Source organism: Rhinolophus sinicus, linkage group LG12 (genome assembly GCF_036562045.2).
Source record: "Rhinolophus sinicus isolate RSC01 linkage group LG12, ASM3656204v1, whole genome shotgun sequence".
Classification (NCBI taxonomy): domain Eukaryota; kingdom Metazoa; phylum Chordata; class Mammalia; order Chiroptera; family Rhinolophidae; genus Rhinolophus; species Rhinolophus sinicus.
This window is the reverse complement of record NC_133761.1, coordinates 22970859-22988858: the sequence shown is the minus strand read 5'-3', so window position 1 is coordinate 22988858 and position 18000 is coordinate 22970859. Positions and strand designations below refer to the sequence as shown.

Genomic DNA, 18000 nt, shown 5'->3' with positions numbered 1-18000 from the left:
GTATACATAGAAGAGGTTTCCTTTTAATTAGCTTTGTTTTTCCCTTTTCTATGTCTTCCCTAGGGAGCTTCGGAGGTGGTCAGACCTTGACTGTGACAGGCATTGGGTTTAATCCGCAGAATTCCATTATATTAGTGTGTGGCTCAGAATGTGCAGTCGATAGGCTTAAATCTGATTGCACAACACTGTTATGTAAAATTCCACCTAATAATGGTAAGTTGTCAGAAAAAAGAACAGCAGCCTTTGAGAAATGGTTCATTTTATAAAGATCATAGTCTAGATTTCTTTTGTCAAGTTTTTGTGTTCTTTGGGGCTACTGAATCACCTTTATAACCATTCTGATTTTAAGCAATTTCCTCAGGCTCTTTTTTTTTTCTAGGTTTGTATGTGTTTCAAGATTCATAACCTTTGGATTAGAAGGAATTGTTTGTAATAAATTGCCATGTTTTAGGTTCACATAAACTGATGGCTCTTAGTTTATTAAGCATGCCAAATGGAGAACACATTTTTAGTTCCTATTGGAGTATTAGATGTGCCTTGAAGATAGGAAAGTGTAATGGGCACGAGTGTGGACTCTGGTAGTGCATTGCCAAGAGTCAAACCCAAGCTGTGTCTTTTGGCTAGTGATTCAGCCTCCCTGTGTTTCAGTTTCTTCATCTGTAGAGTGAGAATAACATATTGGCTTACTTTATGGGATTCTTGGGAGGTTTAATAAGTTAATGTATGTGAAGTGGATGGAATGGTCCCTGAAACGTTATGTGATTTGCTATTATTCATTTATTTTTACAAAGCAATTAAGAGCTGGCCTCTGAGGAGCCCAAATATTTTGCCACTTCCTGTGTCACCTTAGCTAGGTAACTCAACTCCTCTCTGCTTCATTTCTCCATTTATTAAATGGAGACATTAACCCTAATTCAGTGGGTATTGTCAACTTTAAATATCTGGTATTTTAGGTTCAAAACTAATTTTAATTATCTAACAAAATTTAAGAAGAACCAAAGGGAATATTTTCAATGAATAAAGAATGTTTTATGTGCAAACATTTCTAAAAACATTGGGAAAATTTGAACATTTCTTGTTCTTTTCTAAACATTTTGGCTTCTTTCTCTGACTTCCTATACAAAGAATATTGAAGAAAATGTAATATTTTTATGTCTGGGCTTATTTATTTCAACATCAGAGTTTGTATCCTGATTTTTTTTTTAATGCAGCGATGTTGTTGAGATTTATCAAAGTTTTTAGGATGCTTATCTTAGCACTAGCTCTGCTTCCTATTTTTACGTTTTTGTATTGGGTTTCTGTAGTTTCCTGTCTCTCACCTGGCTTTCAGCTGTCGCTCCTTGCTGTTGTCAGAATGCCTGCCGTTCCTTCCTTCCTGCTCTAATTTGCCATGTTGGCTCCCCTAGGACTGGAAAACTAAACAGGCAGGTTTGTACAATTGTTTACAATAAGAGGCTCCCAGGGAGGGTCTGAGGGTTTTTTCCCTGTTGCTAAGGTGCGTGAACCTTGTGATGTTTTTAGCTATTGCTAGAGATGTTTATTATTTCACCTATAGCCTGTGAAAGTGACTTTGGAAAAAAGAAGATGCTATTGAAAATGTTTGGGGGTTTTGTAAATGAATAAGGGCCTGATGGCAGAATTGTACTCAGTTCCTTTCTGTTCTCATAGACAGGGGACCCGAGCAAGCCTGTGAAGTGAGTGTGGTCAATGGGAAGGATTTGTCACAGGCCACGACTCCGTTTACATACACCATGTCACTGACTCCTCTCATCGCTGGAATATCTCCCAAGAGAGGCAGTACAGCAGGGGGCACCAGACTTACAGTCTGGGGATCTGGCTTCAGGTACTGTCTTTACCTGCACATACATCAGTGCATATTTCCAGGCTCAAGCCGTTATGCCTGCTGTCTCGTATGCCAGGACAGTGTGTAAAGATGGTCATGTGATACATAGCCATCTGCTCAAAAGTCACACTTCAGACATGTCGTAGTACTTATAAACTAAACATTTATTGAGTACTTACTCTGTGCAAGGCAACTTCCTACCCCACTGAAACTTCTTACCTTACGTTAGTAGATATTTTATCCCATTTTATGGTTGGGAGACTAAGATTAGAAAGGTTAAATAACTTGCCCCAAATCCTAGTAAGTAACATCACAAGTACAAATCACCTTCTTATGTTTTCCCCATCTCATCTCCAGCCATGATCTGCTTCATTGAGTAAATGAAACATCACTTCATGCATCAGGTCCAATTCATTTTACGGGCCAGATTCTTTTTTCCTAAATATAGTCTTTATTTAGCTCAAGTGTATGTACTGCTTCGTCGTTCTTCAGCTGGATCAGGCAGAGTTCAAAATGCCAGATCATTTAAATCCTAGAGGCAATTTTAATTCCTCAAGTACTTATAACTACCTCGGACTTGGCATTCTTACATGGAGGTTAAATTCTAAAGTCTGGGAATGTGATGAAAATGTCACAGAGACGAAATGATCCCTGAAAGTCTCTTGCAAAGGTGCCTGTTTGGAGACCATCACAGAATCTCTCAATAAATGGAACCCAGGCAGTTTTTTTTCTCCAACAATGGAAGACCTTCTAGTTTGTACAGTTATATTTCCTGGCCTCTTAATTTCTGTTTACTTTTTTCTCAACAAATATTTTTAAGTCTTACTACTGAAAAAAGTGTATATCTGTACTTTGACGGATCATAGGGTAAGTTCATTTTTGCAGTAATGTATCTGAATTATTGTGACAGTGTGACCTAGAAATTTGAGAAAAATTATCCATGTGATGTTTTCCCCCTTCTTTCGTTACAGTGAAAATATACAGGATGTTCTTGTCACCATAGCTGAAGCCAAATGTAATGTTGAGTATTCCAACAAGACATATATCATCTGCGTGACAAATGCCCACACTCCTTCGGGGTGGGCTCCAGTGCATGTCACCATCGGAAGCTTTGGCATGGCCATACCGGTAATAGTGCTGCTGTATATAGTAACCACAGCAATAGGAAAACTAGCATATGGGAGGTGAAGTGATGGGGAATGGGCTTTTTACTTTGTTAATGTCTCCAAAAAATAACTGAGCTGTGACTAGAATAAATTTAAAGTAGATCATGTTTTTTTTGCTTATTACTAAACATTTTATTATTTCAGATTTTTAATTATTTAATTGTGGGTTAATTGATAATGGGTTTTTTCACTTCATTATCGTGAAATAAGCCAACATATTCGAGGTAGTTTATACTTTATTATTAATGAAAATGTTTATTGTTTTAGATTTCTTCTTTCTTGAGAAACTGAATGAAAAATTCTGATAAAACCTCTGAATTTAAAAGTTTCTCGTGTTCTATTACAGGATAATGCTGACTTCTTATATGTCGATACCTGGTCCTCCAACTTCTCATGGGGAGGAAAATCTCCTCCAGAGGAAGGGTCATTGGTTGTCATTACAAAAGGACAGATAATTTTGCTGGATCAAAACACCCCTATTCTGAAAATGTTGCTTATTCAGGGTAAATTCCTGAAAATCTGCTTATTAGACTCTGCCTGTGGAATAGTTCTGTACAGTTAATTTGATTAAAACTCACTATTATGAACATCCAGAGTTGTATCATGTTTTTAATATGGAGTGTTGTACTGACTTGTTTAAATCAAGTCTTAAAATTCACTTGTGGTATGAAATTATTTAGTGTATTGCAACCAGAATCATTTAATGAAATAGAATAGAAAATATCAGAATATATTGCATTTGTTGTAACCTGCTTTCATTGTTACCTGGAGTTCTCTCTGCTTCTTGATATTCTGTTTTCACTATACAAAACTAAATGATCGGAACTGTTACAACTGCATGTAAAAGAAATAATCATTGGCAAGCATAAAATACTTTGGGGTTCAGTGTATAAACTTTGCCATGTGGTGTTCGCAGCTCAAAGACCTTTGTATTTTATATTTGTTTTGAGTTCTGGGATAATATCCATGCTTCAGAATTTGAAGTTATTTACTATTGGACCTTTGGACAAGTTTCCCTGTCCACAAATTTATGTTAGTCTCATAAAAATGTATCTCAGTACATTCTTTAATAACGCTAATAAAACTAAAGCTGTTACTAGTGCACCTTAGTGGATAAAAGTTCAGAGTTAATGTTGGCATTATAGTGGTCTCTATAAAAAGTGCTTTTATTTTTATTGTTTTCATTCTTAATTTATATTTTGTGGGCCTGTGTTTCTAGAACTAGAATTCATGTAGCTGTTTAATAGCATTTAAAATAACCAAGGGTCAAGAGAAAATCTGCCCTTGGATTTGATTTTCTATCACTTCCGGGGTCATGTCTGAAGTTGTTATATTTTATGTTGCCAAAGAGCTGAAGTGACATGTATAGTGATAGCAAATAGGAATAAGAAATTAAATTTTAATGTGTAATTGAATAAATAGCTTTTAATATTAGTTTTCTTTCTGATATATTTCAAAATTGTATGGCTCACAGGTGGAACTCTAATATTTGATGAAGCTGACATTGAACTCCAGGCCGAAAATATTCTGATTACAGATGGAGGCATTCTTCAGGTATACAAGAGAACCTGATATGTATATATTATTGCTGACCTCTCACCATTTCTTTTAAAACTACTATATGTAAACTGGACAGTTAAACAAACCAAACTCTCACAAGTTTATCTTTGTATAGGTCTCTGTTAGTATAAAATCCTCTTTCTGGGGAAAAGTTTTCCAGAGTATTCTTGCTCTTTTAATGAGAAGATAATCGTATTACAACAGAGCAGAATTTTAAATAGAACAGAAAAAAAAATTAGGTCTGACATATGGCTAAAGTCCATCAGTATACTTTCCCAAGGTCTGGCATAATGTATTGGGCTGACTAGAAAGTTAGATTATCTTTTGGAAGAAAGCTACTGACAAGTAAACAAGCAATTCTCGAAAGAGAAGGGACAAAAGGAAAACATTCCTTTTGAATGATTAGAATTGTGGATATTGAGTTTTAACTTTCTGAATGATGCTTGTGCAACCCCTTGCAGATTGGGACGGAGGCATCCCCATTTCAGCATCAGGCAGTCATTACTTTGCACGGGCACTTCCGATCTCCTGAGCTCCCAGTATATGGTGCCAAGACGCTGGCCGTGCGTGAGGGAATCCTGGATCTGCATGGTACGGGGGCCAAAAACAGGCTCAGGGACCTGGTTGAGGAGAGACTAGACAGGAAACCAGAGATAACCTCCTGATAACTTTCTCTAAATGCAAACTTGCCAAGCTTCTTCTGTCTTTCCACATTCCCTCTTTATTCCTCTTTATCTCTTCTCCCCCTGATGTAGGCCAGGCCAGGCCAGCCCTACACAGGCTCAAGGCTGACCACCAAGGTCTCTTTTGGAGAAGTCCTTCTGGGCCTTCTCTAGATCCTTTCCTTTACTCCTTTGCATGTTCCCCCATAACACCGTTTGCCTGATTTAGCGCTCACCACAGTTCATACTGATTGTTTATGGACTCTTTCTGAAATATAACTATAAATGTATAGTTGTACTTTTGTATAACTCTATTCTGGAAAGTTATCAGCAAATAACAATGATTTTGATCATGTTTGAAGTAGCAGGGTAACTTATTTAGAGGAAGCATGGAATGTTCCTTTTTATATTGAAGTCTTCTATATTACAATAATGTGTCTCTTAGAAATTTAGAATATATAAACATGATACCCATTATGATCATAAATGCCCTGCATTGTGTTAAATATATTTGCTAGTGGAATTTTCAGCAATTTACACATTTCATTTGTCTCTAGATTATCAGTTTAAGCAGTTCCTTTCAACAAAGACATTTTATCAATAGTAACACACCACATTTATATTGCGTTTGTATAAAGAAGATTGTCATAAATGGAGTATATTGGTGCCAAAGGATGTTTTTAACTTTATAGACTGACACATATTGGTACAAACCTCATTGTTACTTTTATAAAGCAAGCATTTCTTTTTTGAGAAACGTGTGAAATACGAAGGTAAAATGAGCCTTCCCCAAATTGACTGACTCCAGGAAAAGATTTAAATGCATAAAGCTCTCAGTAACTGAGAAACACATCTGAAGAAATACTCGGTTTGCATGTTGGCCCCAGGTCTGCCTGTTCCTGTGATCTGGACTCGTTTAGCTCAGACTGCACAGGCAGGGGAAAGAACTTTGATTCTACAAGAAGCAGTAACATGGAAACCAGGAGAGAAGGTTGTAATTGCGAGCACAGGACACAGGTATGATGTCTTCTGGGCCTGATGATTTTGATTTGTAAGCAGAAACTTTTAACTCTGCAAAGGAGGGATGGTTCAGAAGGTCTACAACTATCTGATTTAAATTTGAAAGCTCTGATAAAGAAACAAGAACAGCCAACTATGTATTTGTCAAATGTTAACATTGGGTTGATCACCAGTGTATTGTTTTTATTGATTGAATTTACAATAAGAAAGAGCATTAATTTGAACCTATGGAATAAACATTTGCAGTAAGTCCTCACTTAACATGGTCAAAAGGTTCTGTGACTTGACTTAAAATGACATATAATGAAAACAGTTTTATCATAGGCTAATTGATGTAAACAAGAGATAAGTTCCTATGGCATTTTACCTTGTTTCCCCGAAAATAAGACCTCGCCGAACCATCAGCTCTAATGCATCTTTTGGAGCAAAAATTAATGTAAGACCCGGTATTATATTATATTATATTATATTATATTATATTATATTATATTATATTATATTATATTAACCTGGTCTTATATAAGACCAGGTCTTATATTAATTTTTGTTCCAAAAGATGCATTAGAACTGATGGTCCAGCTAGGTCTTATTTTCCGGGAAACACGGTATCAACATTATAATGAAACAATATTGAATAAAATGATGTTATTCAAGAACCTGCTATACTAATAAAATATTTTGGTTGTTTTTCATGGTTAGGTTTCCTTTTAAGATTTTGATTGAAACAAAACACATTCTGCTGTTAAAAGTCATTTGAAAACTTCTCACTTAGAGCTTTAGCTAAATACATTTATGCATGCAAAAATATAAATGAGTTTCTTTGTTTGTCACTAAATAATATGGTAGAAAGCATCTAGTGAACTGTTTCTTATCTTACAGTCTTGGCAGTAGTTCCCATGATCCAAAATTGTTAGTAATGATTAAATAAAAGGGAAGAAATCATCATTATAGGATGAGTGATGATTAGTATGACCTTCTAGGTGTCAGACATTTTATAACTGACGCTGCTTTATGACTCTCAATTTCTCTTTAATTTTATATTTTGGAAAATAAGAAATAAAAGGAGCGGGAGCCAAGAAGAGCTTTATTTTTGCTTTATTGTCGAAATTATGGGTAATGGCAAAATTGTGTATCAGGGAACAAATAGTAATTTATGACAAGAAGCAGCTAAATTATGTTAAGGTTGTGACTCAGTTTAGAATTAAAATTCAAGGTGGCATTTTGAGTTTGCCATTTTCCAAGTTAAAAATAGACTTGCAGATGTTAGGAAGAGTTAAAAATATACTTAGCTTTATAAGTGACAATTTTTTTTTTTGCCCTTGGAAGAAATTTTAATTACATAATGGCAAAATTAAAAAGTAACAAAACGACAGGGTTTACTAATAGAATAGAAAGCCCTTATTTATAGCTTTTCTGTATGAATGAAAAGTAAGTTTAGTATGTAGCATAGAAATAGTTTTAAGAAACAAGAATTAAAGAGTTTCCCACCAAATCTAATTCAATGTTCATTATTTCATTTGTAAATCCTATTTGAGAGTTTGTAAAGCAGTTGGTTAAAAATATCACTTCAAAGTCAGTCTGTTGGGTCCATCTCCCACCATTACCACTTACTAGGCTTGCAGCCATATTTTTTCACCTCTCTGTGCTTCAGTAAAATTGGAATGCTATTAGTATCTATCTTGGAATTACTGTAAGACCTAAATGAGTTAATATGATGTGTACAGCACTTAGAACAGAAGTTGGCTCAAAGTGCTATATAAGTGTTAGCTATTATGACAAAAGAAGGAAAGGTGTATTTAGGTACACATAACATACAAACATGGTTTTCAGAACCTTCTTTTCTAAAGAAATCTCTGTATCATCTTGATCCAAGGGAATTCAATAGAGCCCAGCCTAAACCACTTTTCCATACCACTTGTAGGATGTTCTAAATGAATAGATCGTTTGAATACATTTCTACAGAATTAGTGAAATTGTATGAAGAAGTGTAGCACTTGGAAAATATTTAATTGAAGAGCATCTGTAAAATTGATTCAGTTGCTTTAAGAAAGTAAAATACCACCTTTAATTTCCTCTTCAAAATATTGTATGACAAAAAGTTTCCTATTTTAGAAATGAAATGTTCAAAATAGCATAAAACGGATGCACCAAAACAGTGTTGATTTATATTAATTTTGAAATTTTTTTGTTAAAATTTATATAGACACAGTCAACGAGAAAATGAAAAAGGGACAATTGCATCTGTATCCGCTGATGGCATAAACATAACGCTAACAAATCCACTGAATTACACACACTTAGGAATCACTGTCACCCTTCCTGATGGAACTCTATTTGAAGCAAGGGCAGAAGTTGGAATTCTTACAAGAAATATTTTAATAAGAGGATCTGATAATGTGGAGTGGAATAACAAAATTCCAGCATGTCCTGATGGATTTGACACAGGTAATTTTAGCATCTATAGGGTGACAACTTAAAATGTTTTCAGACATTGCAAAAATATTCCCCAGGGGCAAAATCACCCCCAGTTGAGAACCGCTGGACTAGGTTGTGCTCTAGTAATAAATAAGTCCCAAATCTCAGTGATTTAAAATAAGAAAGGGTTAGTTCTCATTCATGCTACATGTGTCCAATATGAGTCAACAGAGTGTTCTGCTCATTGTAATTATTCCGGAATCTAGGCTAATGGATGCTACATCTCAACATAGGAAGCTCCAGGAGTCTCCATGTTCTCTGAGACAGGAGATAAGATGGCTGGAGAGGTGAGGGCCAGCAACTAATTACTTTGGTCCTGAAGTGATAGGTCTTTCTTCTACCCAGGGGCCACTAGTAAGAACTAATTTTGTGGCTATGCGTAACTTGAAGGAAGTAAGTTACTACCAACTCTGGTATACCCAGAAGTGGAAGCGAACTGGATATTGGTGAATCTTAATGATGTTTTCCATATGTATATATGATAAATACGTATGTATCATATATATAAATATATACATATATATATATATATCATACACACAAACACATGTATATAGCACAATGTATTTTACAAGTCTCTTAAATATTTTACGTAATCACTAATACCATTACAATCCTATAAGCAGTTAGATAATAACAGACACAGCTTAGGTACAGCGTTTTCCTTCAGTGGGAAGTATAACATAAGACAAAGCTCGTTGGATTCGATGTCAAGTGACCTGCGTTCTGATTCTGGTTGTCAACTAAGAAAAAGTTTAGGCTGTAATAAAGAATAAAAAGCATTTATTTGAGCAAAAGGATTGCAACCCAAGAGACACAGATTCAGATGGCAACCCAAACTGTGCTCTGAGAACAAAGAAAGGCAGAGTTTATAAAGGCGAAAACCATAAAATGTGATTCTTTTATGTGAATGAAGGATTGCTGGCTAGGTTAACAGGGATTAGTTAGTTCCAATAAGCAAACAAGGGAGTTGAAAACTACCAGGAGGAAAGTCAAGTCTGTATGTGTCCTCTCAGCAGTTATTCTTCCAGGATGTTTATGACTCCAGGATGTTTATGGCTCAGCCTTGAGCTGAGTTTAGCAACTTAACAGCAGCTCTGAGAACTGAGGCACAAGATGTGCACATCCTAATAGCTTCCTATTTTAAGTGACTCTCAGCAATGCTTATTCCACTTTGTTTTTTTCCATTATCACAGTTCATCTGCATCAAGTCTCACAATGGCCGTTAAACCAAGTTTCATTCTGTTTAAAATAAGAATACTTCCTGTTCTGCCTACTTACTACAGTTATGAAAATTAAGTGAGATAATGCATATTCTAGTGCTACCCAAGTATAAGATTGCATTAATTATAGTAATCTCCAAATCTGGGGGAAAAGCTTCAGAGATAATCAAACAAAATACCTTTATCAGTATTCATTCAACCATTCAATTACTTATTTAGTATCTTTGAAAATATGGTAGTAAGTACTTTAGGAAATGCAAAGGTGAACAAGACAAGGTACTTACCTTTTTTATTATCTGGAGGAGGAGATGATGTGAATGCAAGTAATTATGTTCCAGAATAAGATTAAAATTATATGTGAATAAAAGGATATAATTCGGAATGAGAAAAAAGTCTTTATGTAATTAGAGGATTTTGACATGGTTTTTCTTTATGATGTCTTTAAAAATATTTCTGAAGGTGAATTTGCTACACAGACATGTCTCCAAGGAAAGTTTGGAGAAGAAATAGGAAGTGACCAGTTTGGAGGTTGCATTATGTTTCACGCGCCTATACCTAGTGCTAACATGGTAACTGGAAGGATAGAATATGTGGAGGTAAGAGGCAGTATTGTTAAATCACAATGGTTTGTCCAAGGTTATCCGTACAACGAATGTGTACTGAGTTTGGGCTGCTAGCCAGGTGCTACTTAACTGGTGGAGGAGACAGACCATTTGAATACACCCCATTATTCACTCATTTAATCACGCTGGAATTTTGTATCTCTATTTTTCTCAAACCTCCCATCAAATTCATCAGCAAGTTCTATCCACTCTGCCCACAAAATACTGTCTCCTGAACCCACTCTCTTTCCACCACCTCTATCTCATCCCTAACCTAAGTCACCGTTACCTCTCACCTGGACTACTGTAATTTTTTTCCTAACCGGTCTTCCTGTTTTCACCCTTGCTTCAGTGGCATCTCCACACCCTAGCACAAGTGAAAATCGTAAAGTGTAAATCAGATCTTGTTACACCCTGTTCAAACCCTTCAAAGCTTCATATTATACCTGAAACAAAAAGTCCAAGTCCTTCCCTTAGGACCCACAGGATCTGTCCCCCAGCTGGCCTCTGACTCTGTCTCCTATGACTTTACCTGTAGCTTGTGCCATGCAAGCTCCTGCTGTCCCCTGACCATGTCGAGCACATTTCTGTCCCAGGTGTTTGCACTTGCTCTTCCTTCTGCTTGAGATGCTTCTGTACCAAATATTTGTGTGGTTAACACCTCATTTCAGTCAGTTCTCTTCAAATGTTCTCTCTTCAGAGAGAGAGGCCTTTCTTCACCAACTGTATTTGAAATAGCTGCCCAAACCCCTGCTTCCCTTTATTTCTTCATAATTCCTGACATTATAGCTACTTTTTGTTTATTTTTTATCTCTCCCTCTAGAACATAAACTCAATTAGTTCAGAAATTTTGTCTTTCTGCTGATTCCTCTGTGGATTGAACAGTGCTTGACATATAGCAAATTCTTGATTATTAATGGAACAAATATATAAATACATTAATCAATATGCAAGTTATCCCCAAGAGATTAGGAGCTCCTCTGTATCTTATTAATATTCAGTCTATATAATCGAGGTTTACTATAGTTTTTATTAAGTATTCAGTAAAAGGAAGGAAGGGAAGGGGAGTGGAGGGAAAGGAAGGGGAGGAAAGGAAGGGGAGACAAGGGTTGTAAAATCCATAAATCCACTAACCAGGCAACACTGAAACTACAAACTACTGAGGGTGATAGAGTTAATGCCTGCATTTTGTAAAACTCCCTTCCTCCTAGGATATGTTACATGCTTGTGACATCTGCGATACAGACTGAGTGAGGTTGCCAGGATCAATCTGTATATTAAATGTTAGTAATGGTTAATTTTTTATTTTTATGAAGAATGAAAATAGAGGCCATAATATTTTATTTCCAAGCCTCACGGGATCATATTTTGCACACGTGCACACACATGCACACTCTGGCGTCCTCCATATTAGATTAGTATTAGTAGATTATAGACTTACTAAAACAAAGTACAACAGATTGGTTATGAAGAGCACCAACTCTAGAATCAGACCAACGTGGGCTAAAATGGCACCTTATGACTATGAACAAGACACTCATCCTTCCTAAACTTCAATTTCTAAATCTGTAAAATGAAGTTAATGATAAGTGGCTAATTCAAAGGTTTGAGGTAGAGACTGTGGTCATGCACATAAGACACGTAGCACAATATCTGGCACATGGTAAACATTCAAGGAATGTTTCTTATTGTTATATAAGAATAAACCTAAAGGGAAAATGTCTTTTAAGCGGTTTTATTTGGCTAAGCACAAAAGGTTTATAATAGACCAAGGAGAAAAGCAGAGTTGTCAAACATGACTTTTGTTCATTAATTATAATCATTGGTATCAAGTATGGGCTGTTATATAATGAATAAAACAAGGTAGGTTGGGGGCCAAATATTTTCAAATGACAAACATGAATAATATGGGAAATATAAATGCATTAACAATGACATAAAGTTGGAGATTATTTTTCAACAAGAAATATGAGCTAAGTAAAAGTCTGTGTCTGTGTGATCACTAAATAGCTGTGATTTCTGGGCTTGACAGGTATTCCATGCCGGCCAGGCTTTTCGGTTGGGGAGATATCCAATACATTGGCACATGCTCGAAGATTTACAGTTTAAATCTTATGTAAGAGGCTGTGCAATTCACCAGACCTATAACAGAGCTGTTACTATCCATAACACACATCACCTTCTGGTTGAGAGGAATATTATCTATGATATCAAGGGAGGAGCATTTTTTATAGAAGATGGTATTGAACATGGCAATATCCTGCAATATAACTTGGCAATATTTGTACAGCAAAGTACTAGTCTTCTGAATGATGATGTGACTCCTGCTGCATTTTGGGTAACCAACCCAAACAACACCATACGGCACAATGCAGCTGCTGGTGGCACTCACTTTGGCTTTTGGTACCGAATGAACAACCATCCTGATGGGCCATCCTATGACCGAAACATTTGCCAAAAAAGAATTCCTCTTGGAGAATTCTTTAACAACACTGTTCATTCTCAAGGTTGGTTTGGATTGTGGATATTTGAAGAATATTTCCCCATGCAAACAGGAGCTTGTACTTCTACCGTGCCAGTGCCTGCAATATTTCATTCACTTACTACTTGGAATTGTCAAAAAGGAGCTGAATGGGTCAATGGAGGTGCCCTTCAGTTCCATAACTTCGTGATGATCAATAATTATGAGGCTGGAATCGAGACCAAGAGGATCCTGGCTCGTTATGTTGGAGGATGGGGTGAAACCAATGGGGCGGTGATTAAAAATGCCAAAATAGTTGGTCATCTTGATGAACTTGGAATGGGGTCTGCATTTTGCACCACAAAAGGCCTGGTTCTCCCATTCAGTGAAGGCTTGACTGTATCTTCTGTACACTTCATGAACTTTGACCGTCCCGCCTGTGCAGCTTTGGGGGTGACATCCATCACTGGAGTTTGTAATGAAAGATGTGGAGGCTGGAGTGTGAAATTTGTTGACATCCAGTATTTTCATGCACCAAACAAGGCTGGCTTTCGATGGGAACATGAAGTGGTACTGATTGACATTGATGGTTCCCTTACAGGTAATGTTATAATTTCTGAGAAAATACGTTGGAAATGTGTTTGCATTAACATGGAGAGTTGAACTGTCAAAGTAAACTCATGTGAATACCCGGTACCAAACTTTACAAATGACTTAAGGATATAGGTCAACACTAGGTACAGATGAGACATTCTTTTCTGGAAGAGCCACAAACTGTCAGATGCAGCCTCCAAATGTGTCTTTTTACTCCTGCCTTTGCACTTTGCTTTTGAATTTACAGCAATATTGATTGAGCAATATTTATGGAAATATTAAGTACAAAAGGAAGCCATTTCAGGAAGCCTCCATTTTATACTCAGTTAATTACACAGATAAGGAACTGCTTACATGACTACCCAAATTCTCCAGTCATGCCGGATAAACATATAAATTCCAGGTTACATAAGCAGTGTAGACAGACTGGATATATCCTGCTCAAATATTTTAAAGGGAAGTAGTAAATTATAGGCCTGTTATTAACCCTTTTTCTTTCCAATCCAGATTCTGAGTTTGGAATTAGTTCAAGAAATATGTTAACTCTAGTAGGTTAAATTTTCTTTTTTAGCATTTCAAGTTCAGAGTATGTCACAGTTTTTGTAAATATTCATAGTTTCTAGAACTTAGTGTCTTTATAAATTTGTATTCATAAAGACCTATCTAAATAAGGTAGAAAGGGTGTGTGTGTAGTGTGTGTGTGTGAGAGAGAGAGAGAGAGAGAGAGAGAGAGAGAGAGAGAGAGAGAGAGAGATTGATTCTGCATAATACTTTAGGAGAGAAAATTGACAAGTACACCTACAGATATTAACAACTTACTTTTGAAAGACTTTGAAAGATGGAAGAAGTTTCTCAGCAAAAGTTTTCTCAACAAAAGTTGTTGACTTCTGTCTCCTGTTCTAATGGTGTTTTTGAGGGGGAGGACATTTGGATGGTTCTAATATATAAAACTTTGTGTAACCTTTATTTGTTTATTTAATTTAGCTTAGATTTGTAATGTTAGTTGGCAGTCCATCAGTTAGGAGTACAGGTTCTATGGTCAGAATGCCTGGATTTGAATTCTTCTGTGTGTTTTTGACCAAGTTATTTATCCCACTTCCCATCTCCTACTTTGGCTCTCATGGGTCTTCAGATCCTACGTTTCAGCTACATCCACAAGAGTCTACCGCAGAGCCTCTTGCTCCATGCCAATATATATATATTTAGATTTTATTAGCAGTGCTATGGGTCACAGTACTTTTACGTGGCAGACAGTTTTTTCAGTTATATAACATGATATAGGAAACATGTCATTGGTGTTCATTTCCTAGGTCACCAAGGACACACCGTCATTCCACACAGCTCGTTGCTGGACCCTTCTCACTGTACTCAAGAAGATGAGTGGAGCGTTGGGTTCCCTGGGTCTGTCTGTGATGCCTCAGTCAGCTTTCACCGTGTAGCATTTAACAAGCCCACTCCAGTGTCTCTGCTTGAAAAGGATGTGGTTCTCTCAGACTCTTTTGGTAAGTGGAATATAATAGTTTAAACCACTAATTTAAACATGTTTTCCTCAATTTTTACCATCTTCTTGAGTTGTCACTCATTGTTTAGAACATTGAAAAAAGCATAATATTTATATGTCAGAAGCCAGACAGGAAACAAACACACCCAAAACAGGCATGTGAGGAATAGTGAATAAATGCATGGACCATCACGATAAGGAAGCACCAGCCATTATTATGACACAGAGCAGGAAAGTTAACATAGCTCTTGGAGCAAGACAATAAAAAATACCATTGTTCCTGCCACTGAAGGCAAATGATTTTGACTATCTTCACTGGTTGAAATGGGATGGGGGAGCATTTGCTAGGTGAGTAGCCACATACCAGATGCCAGAGACTGTTGATTTACTGATTTGTTTTAGGAACGATACTGTACCTGGGACACCAGATGTGCTTGACATCATTACCTGACTAAATTGTATTAATTTACTGTCATTATTCATGATCCATCTGGCATTTGCAACAGCCAAACAAGCAAGTTAAATGGGGCTGTGGTAGGAATCCTGATCCTTGCGTCCTTCAGATCTTTCATTGCGGCACTAATATTTTGATTTTCCCCCCTCGAGGATTTGGAATTGCTTTTAGTATATTATCTAGGCAAGGAGGTGAGGAGGCATGGCTCCTAGAGTGTTCACTCAGTCCTTCCTATTTCCCCTCACTCCATTAATTAGAGAACCAATGAGGGAATCTTCAGTTACTAAATATATCTATTCTCATTATACCTGACCTAGCCTACTCTGACTGGCTGAGATCTATATATTTATGTCTTTATCTTCCATCCATTCATTCTTCCATCATTTGTCTAGGAGTTATTAGTTAAACTATCAATATACATTAAATCCACTCGCATACACTATTTAATGGACTTCAGATTTTGGAAAATAGGAAAAACACTGATGAATCAAAGATTTTTTTTTTAAATGCAAGGCTAAATTTTATTGGAGACTATTTGGGGACAGTGTGTTTCTCCAGGTCCCATCAGCTCCAAGTCATTGTCCTTCAATCTAGTTGTGGAGGGCACAGCTCAGCTCCAAGTCCAGTCACCGTTTTCAATCTTTAGTTGCAGGAGGCGCAGCCCACCATCCCATGTGGGAATTGAACTGGCAACCTTGTTGTTGAGAGCTTGTGCTGTAACCAACGGAGCCATCCAGCCACCTGTTGATGAATCAAAGATTTGCTAAACAGTTCATTATCAAATATAGTTTTCTACATTTTCTGCCTGAATATCTAAATGATGTAGCTTCTTGATGACACTATGTAAAACTAATCATCAAGGTCTAATCTAAGCACATAATAAGGAACCATAAATACAGAAAGAGACTTTATCAACAAAATCCAAGAAGTTCACTTATTTCTCCTTTTATAGTGTCAACATTAACCACTTTTCTTCAATATATTACAAATACTTTCATAATGCTACTTAAAAACTCATATCAGAATTTCCACATTTAATGATATTTACAAAGTAGAAACTTGCAATTTGAAGCTAAATTCATGCATCTCAATCTATGCCAAATGAACTTTGAAAATTTGTAGCATGATTATACCAGTCACACTATAGCTGCTAAAATTACCCATTTCAAATCTGTGAGGACATGCTGGAATTTTGTTGTTCTACTCCATGTTATCAGACCCTCCTATTAAAACATTTCTTGTAAGAATTTCGACTTCTGCCCTTCAAACAGAGTTCTATATCTATTCCCACTATACAGTCTGGAAATGGAAAAATAACCATAAGATTCGCCAGTGGCCCCACTGGACTCGCTTGTGAGACTAAGCAAAGATTCAGTTTATCACCTGGCCTTCAAGGGCTCCCACTCTGGCTGGTAGACCATGTTAGCATGGTGGCATTTAAGGTGTTGGAGTATTAGAATTAGTTCAGAGCCAGGATCTAACAACTCTTGGAAAATCTGGCTGGTTTCCTCTTAATACTATGTAGTAGCCCGATAAATGGTCACAGATTCCTCCCACTCAGTGTGGAAGGGGGGCTCCCAGTCTGTGAATTGGCTTAGATCTAGGAAATAAGTCAGAAGCAGTGAATTTCCACTTGGGTAACTTGAGTTACGTTACAATACCCCAAGACATAGTTTTTCTTCCTACATGTGTCAAACATCACTTTAGTGTGCTACCCACTTATTTCATTTTTAGGAACCCCAAGATCAACCAGCCATCACCAGAAGTTTCCGCAGATCAGAACACTCTGATTATTCCTCTGGCTAATAGTTATTGTGTTCATTAAACCTACCTTTATATCTGACAGTTAAGGGCCACATCTTGCCACTTTGGGGTCCCATTATTCCTACTGATAGGGAACCCAACTGCATTGCAGCAACCTCCATCAGCATATCCGGCATCCAGAGAACAGCCACCATGGAGCTCTTCAAAGGGCTAATAGGACAAAGGTGCTGTTACCACAATGAGGCCTAAAGAGGTGAGGGGAAGGAACAGTTGTATGGACCAGACATAGACAGAGCTATGTGAAACAGGCTGCCTGACAGAGCATGTGCCCTTTAGTTGAGAGATGCAAGAGCCCACTGAGAACCCTGACCTCCCCACAGGGAGAGAGTCAGGGTAAGTAGCTTGCTTCCACTTTCCTCCTTCCCTGTCTCCTCCCTCTCGTGCTTCCCTCTGTCCAAGCCCATGGAGAATAGTGGACAGTAGATCTGCAGGGGAAGCAGGAAGTATGCAGCTCCACTTCCATCATTTACAATGATGTAAGTCATTAGATTTACTTGAAAGGGTCATATACCTACTATCTGAGCATTAGTTATGCCCACTGTCTCAGTAGCTTAATGACATAAATCCCGAAGCCATTCCTTTTTTCCTGATAACTAGATATCCAGAATGAAGCAA

At 37.0% G+C, this 18000-nt stretch overlaps 1 protein-coding gene across 1 annotated transcript in view; it reads left to right on the top strand.

The window, feature by feature from the left end:
* PKHD1L1 (PKHD1 like 1) overlaps positions 1-18000 on the top strand; it is a 151101-nt gene that overhangs the window by 76022 nt on the left and 57079 nt on the right. The window contains exons 40-50 of the mRNA XM_019750644.2: positions 64-213; positions 1669-1843; positions 2815-2971; positions 3356-3512; positions 4484-4563; positions 5031-5160; positions 6119-6248; positions 8455-8696; positions 10409-10545; positions 12584-13613; positions 14917-15108. Of these exons, the coding sequence (XP_019606203.2) occupies positions 64-213; positions 1669-1843; positions 2815-2971; positions 3356-3512; positions 4484-4563; positions 5031-5160; positions 6119-6248; positions 8455-8696; positions 10409-10545; positions 12584-13613; positions 14917-15108 (2580 nt within the window). The remainder of the gene's footprint in view (positions 1-63; positions 214-1668; positions 1844-2814; positions 2972-3355; positions 3513-4483; positions 4564-5030; positions 5161-6118; positions 6249-8454; positions 8697-10408; positions 10546-12583; positions 13614-14916; positions 15109-18000) is intronic.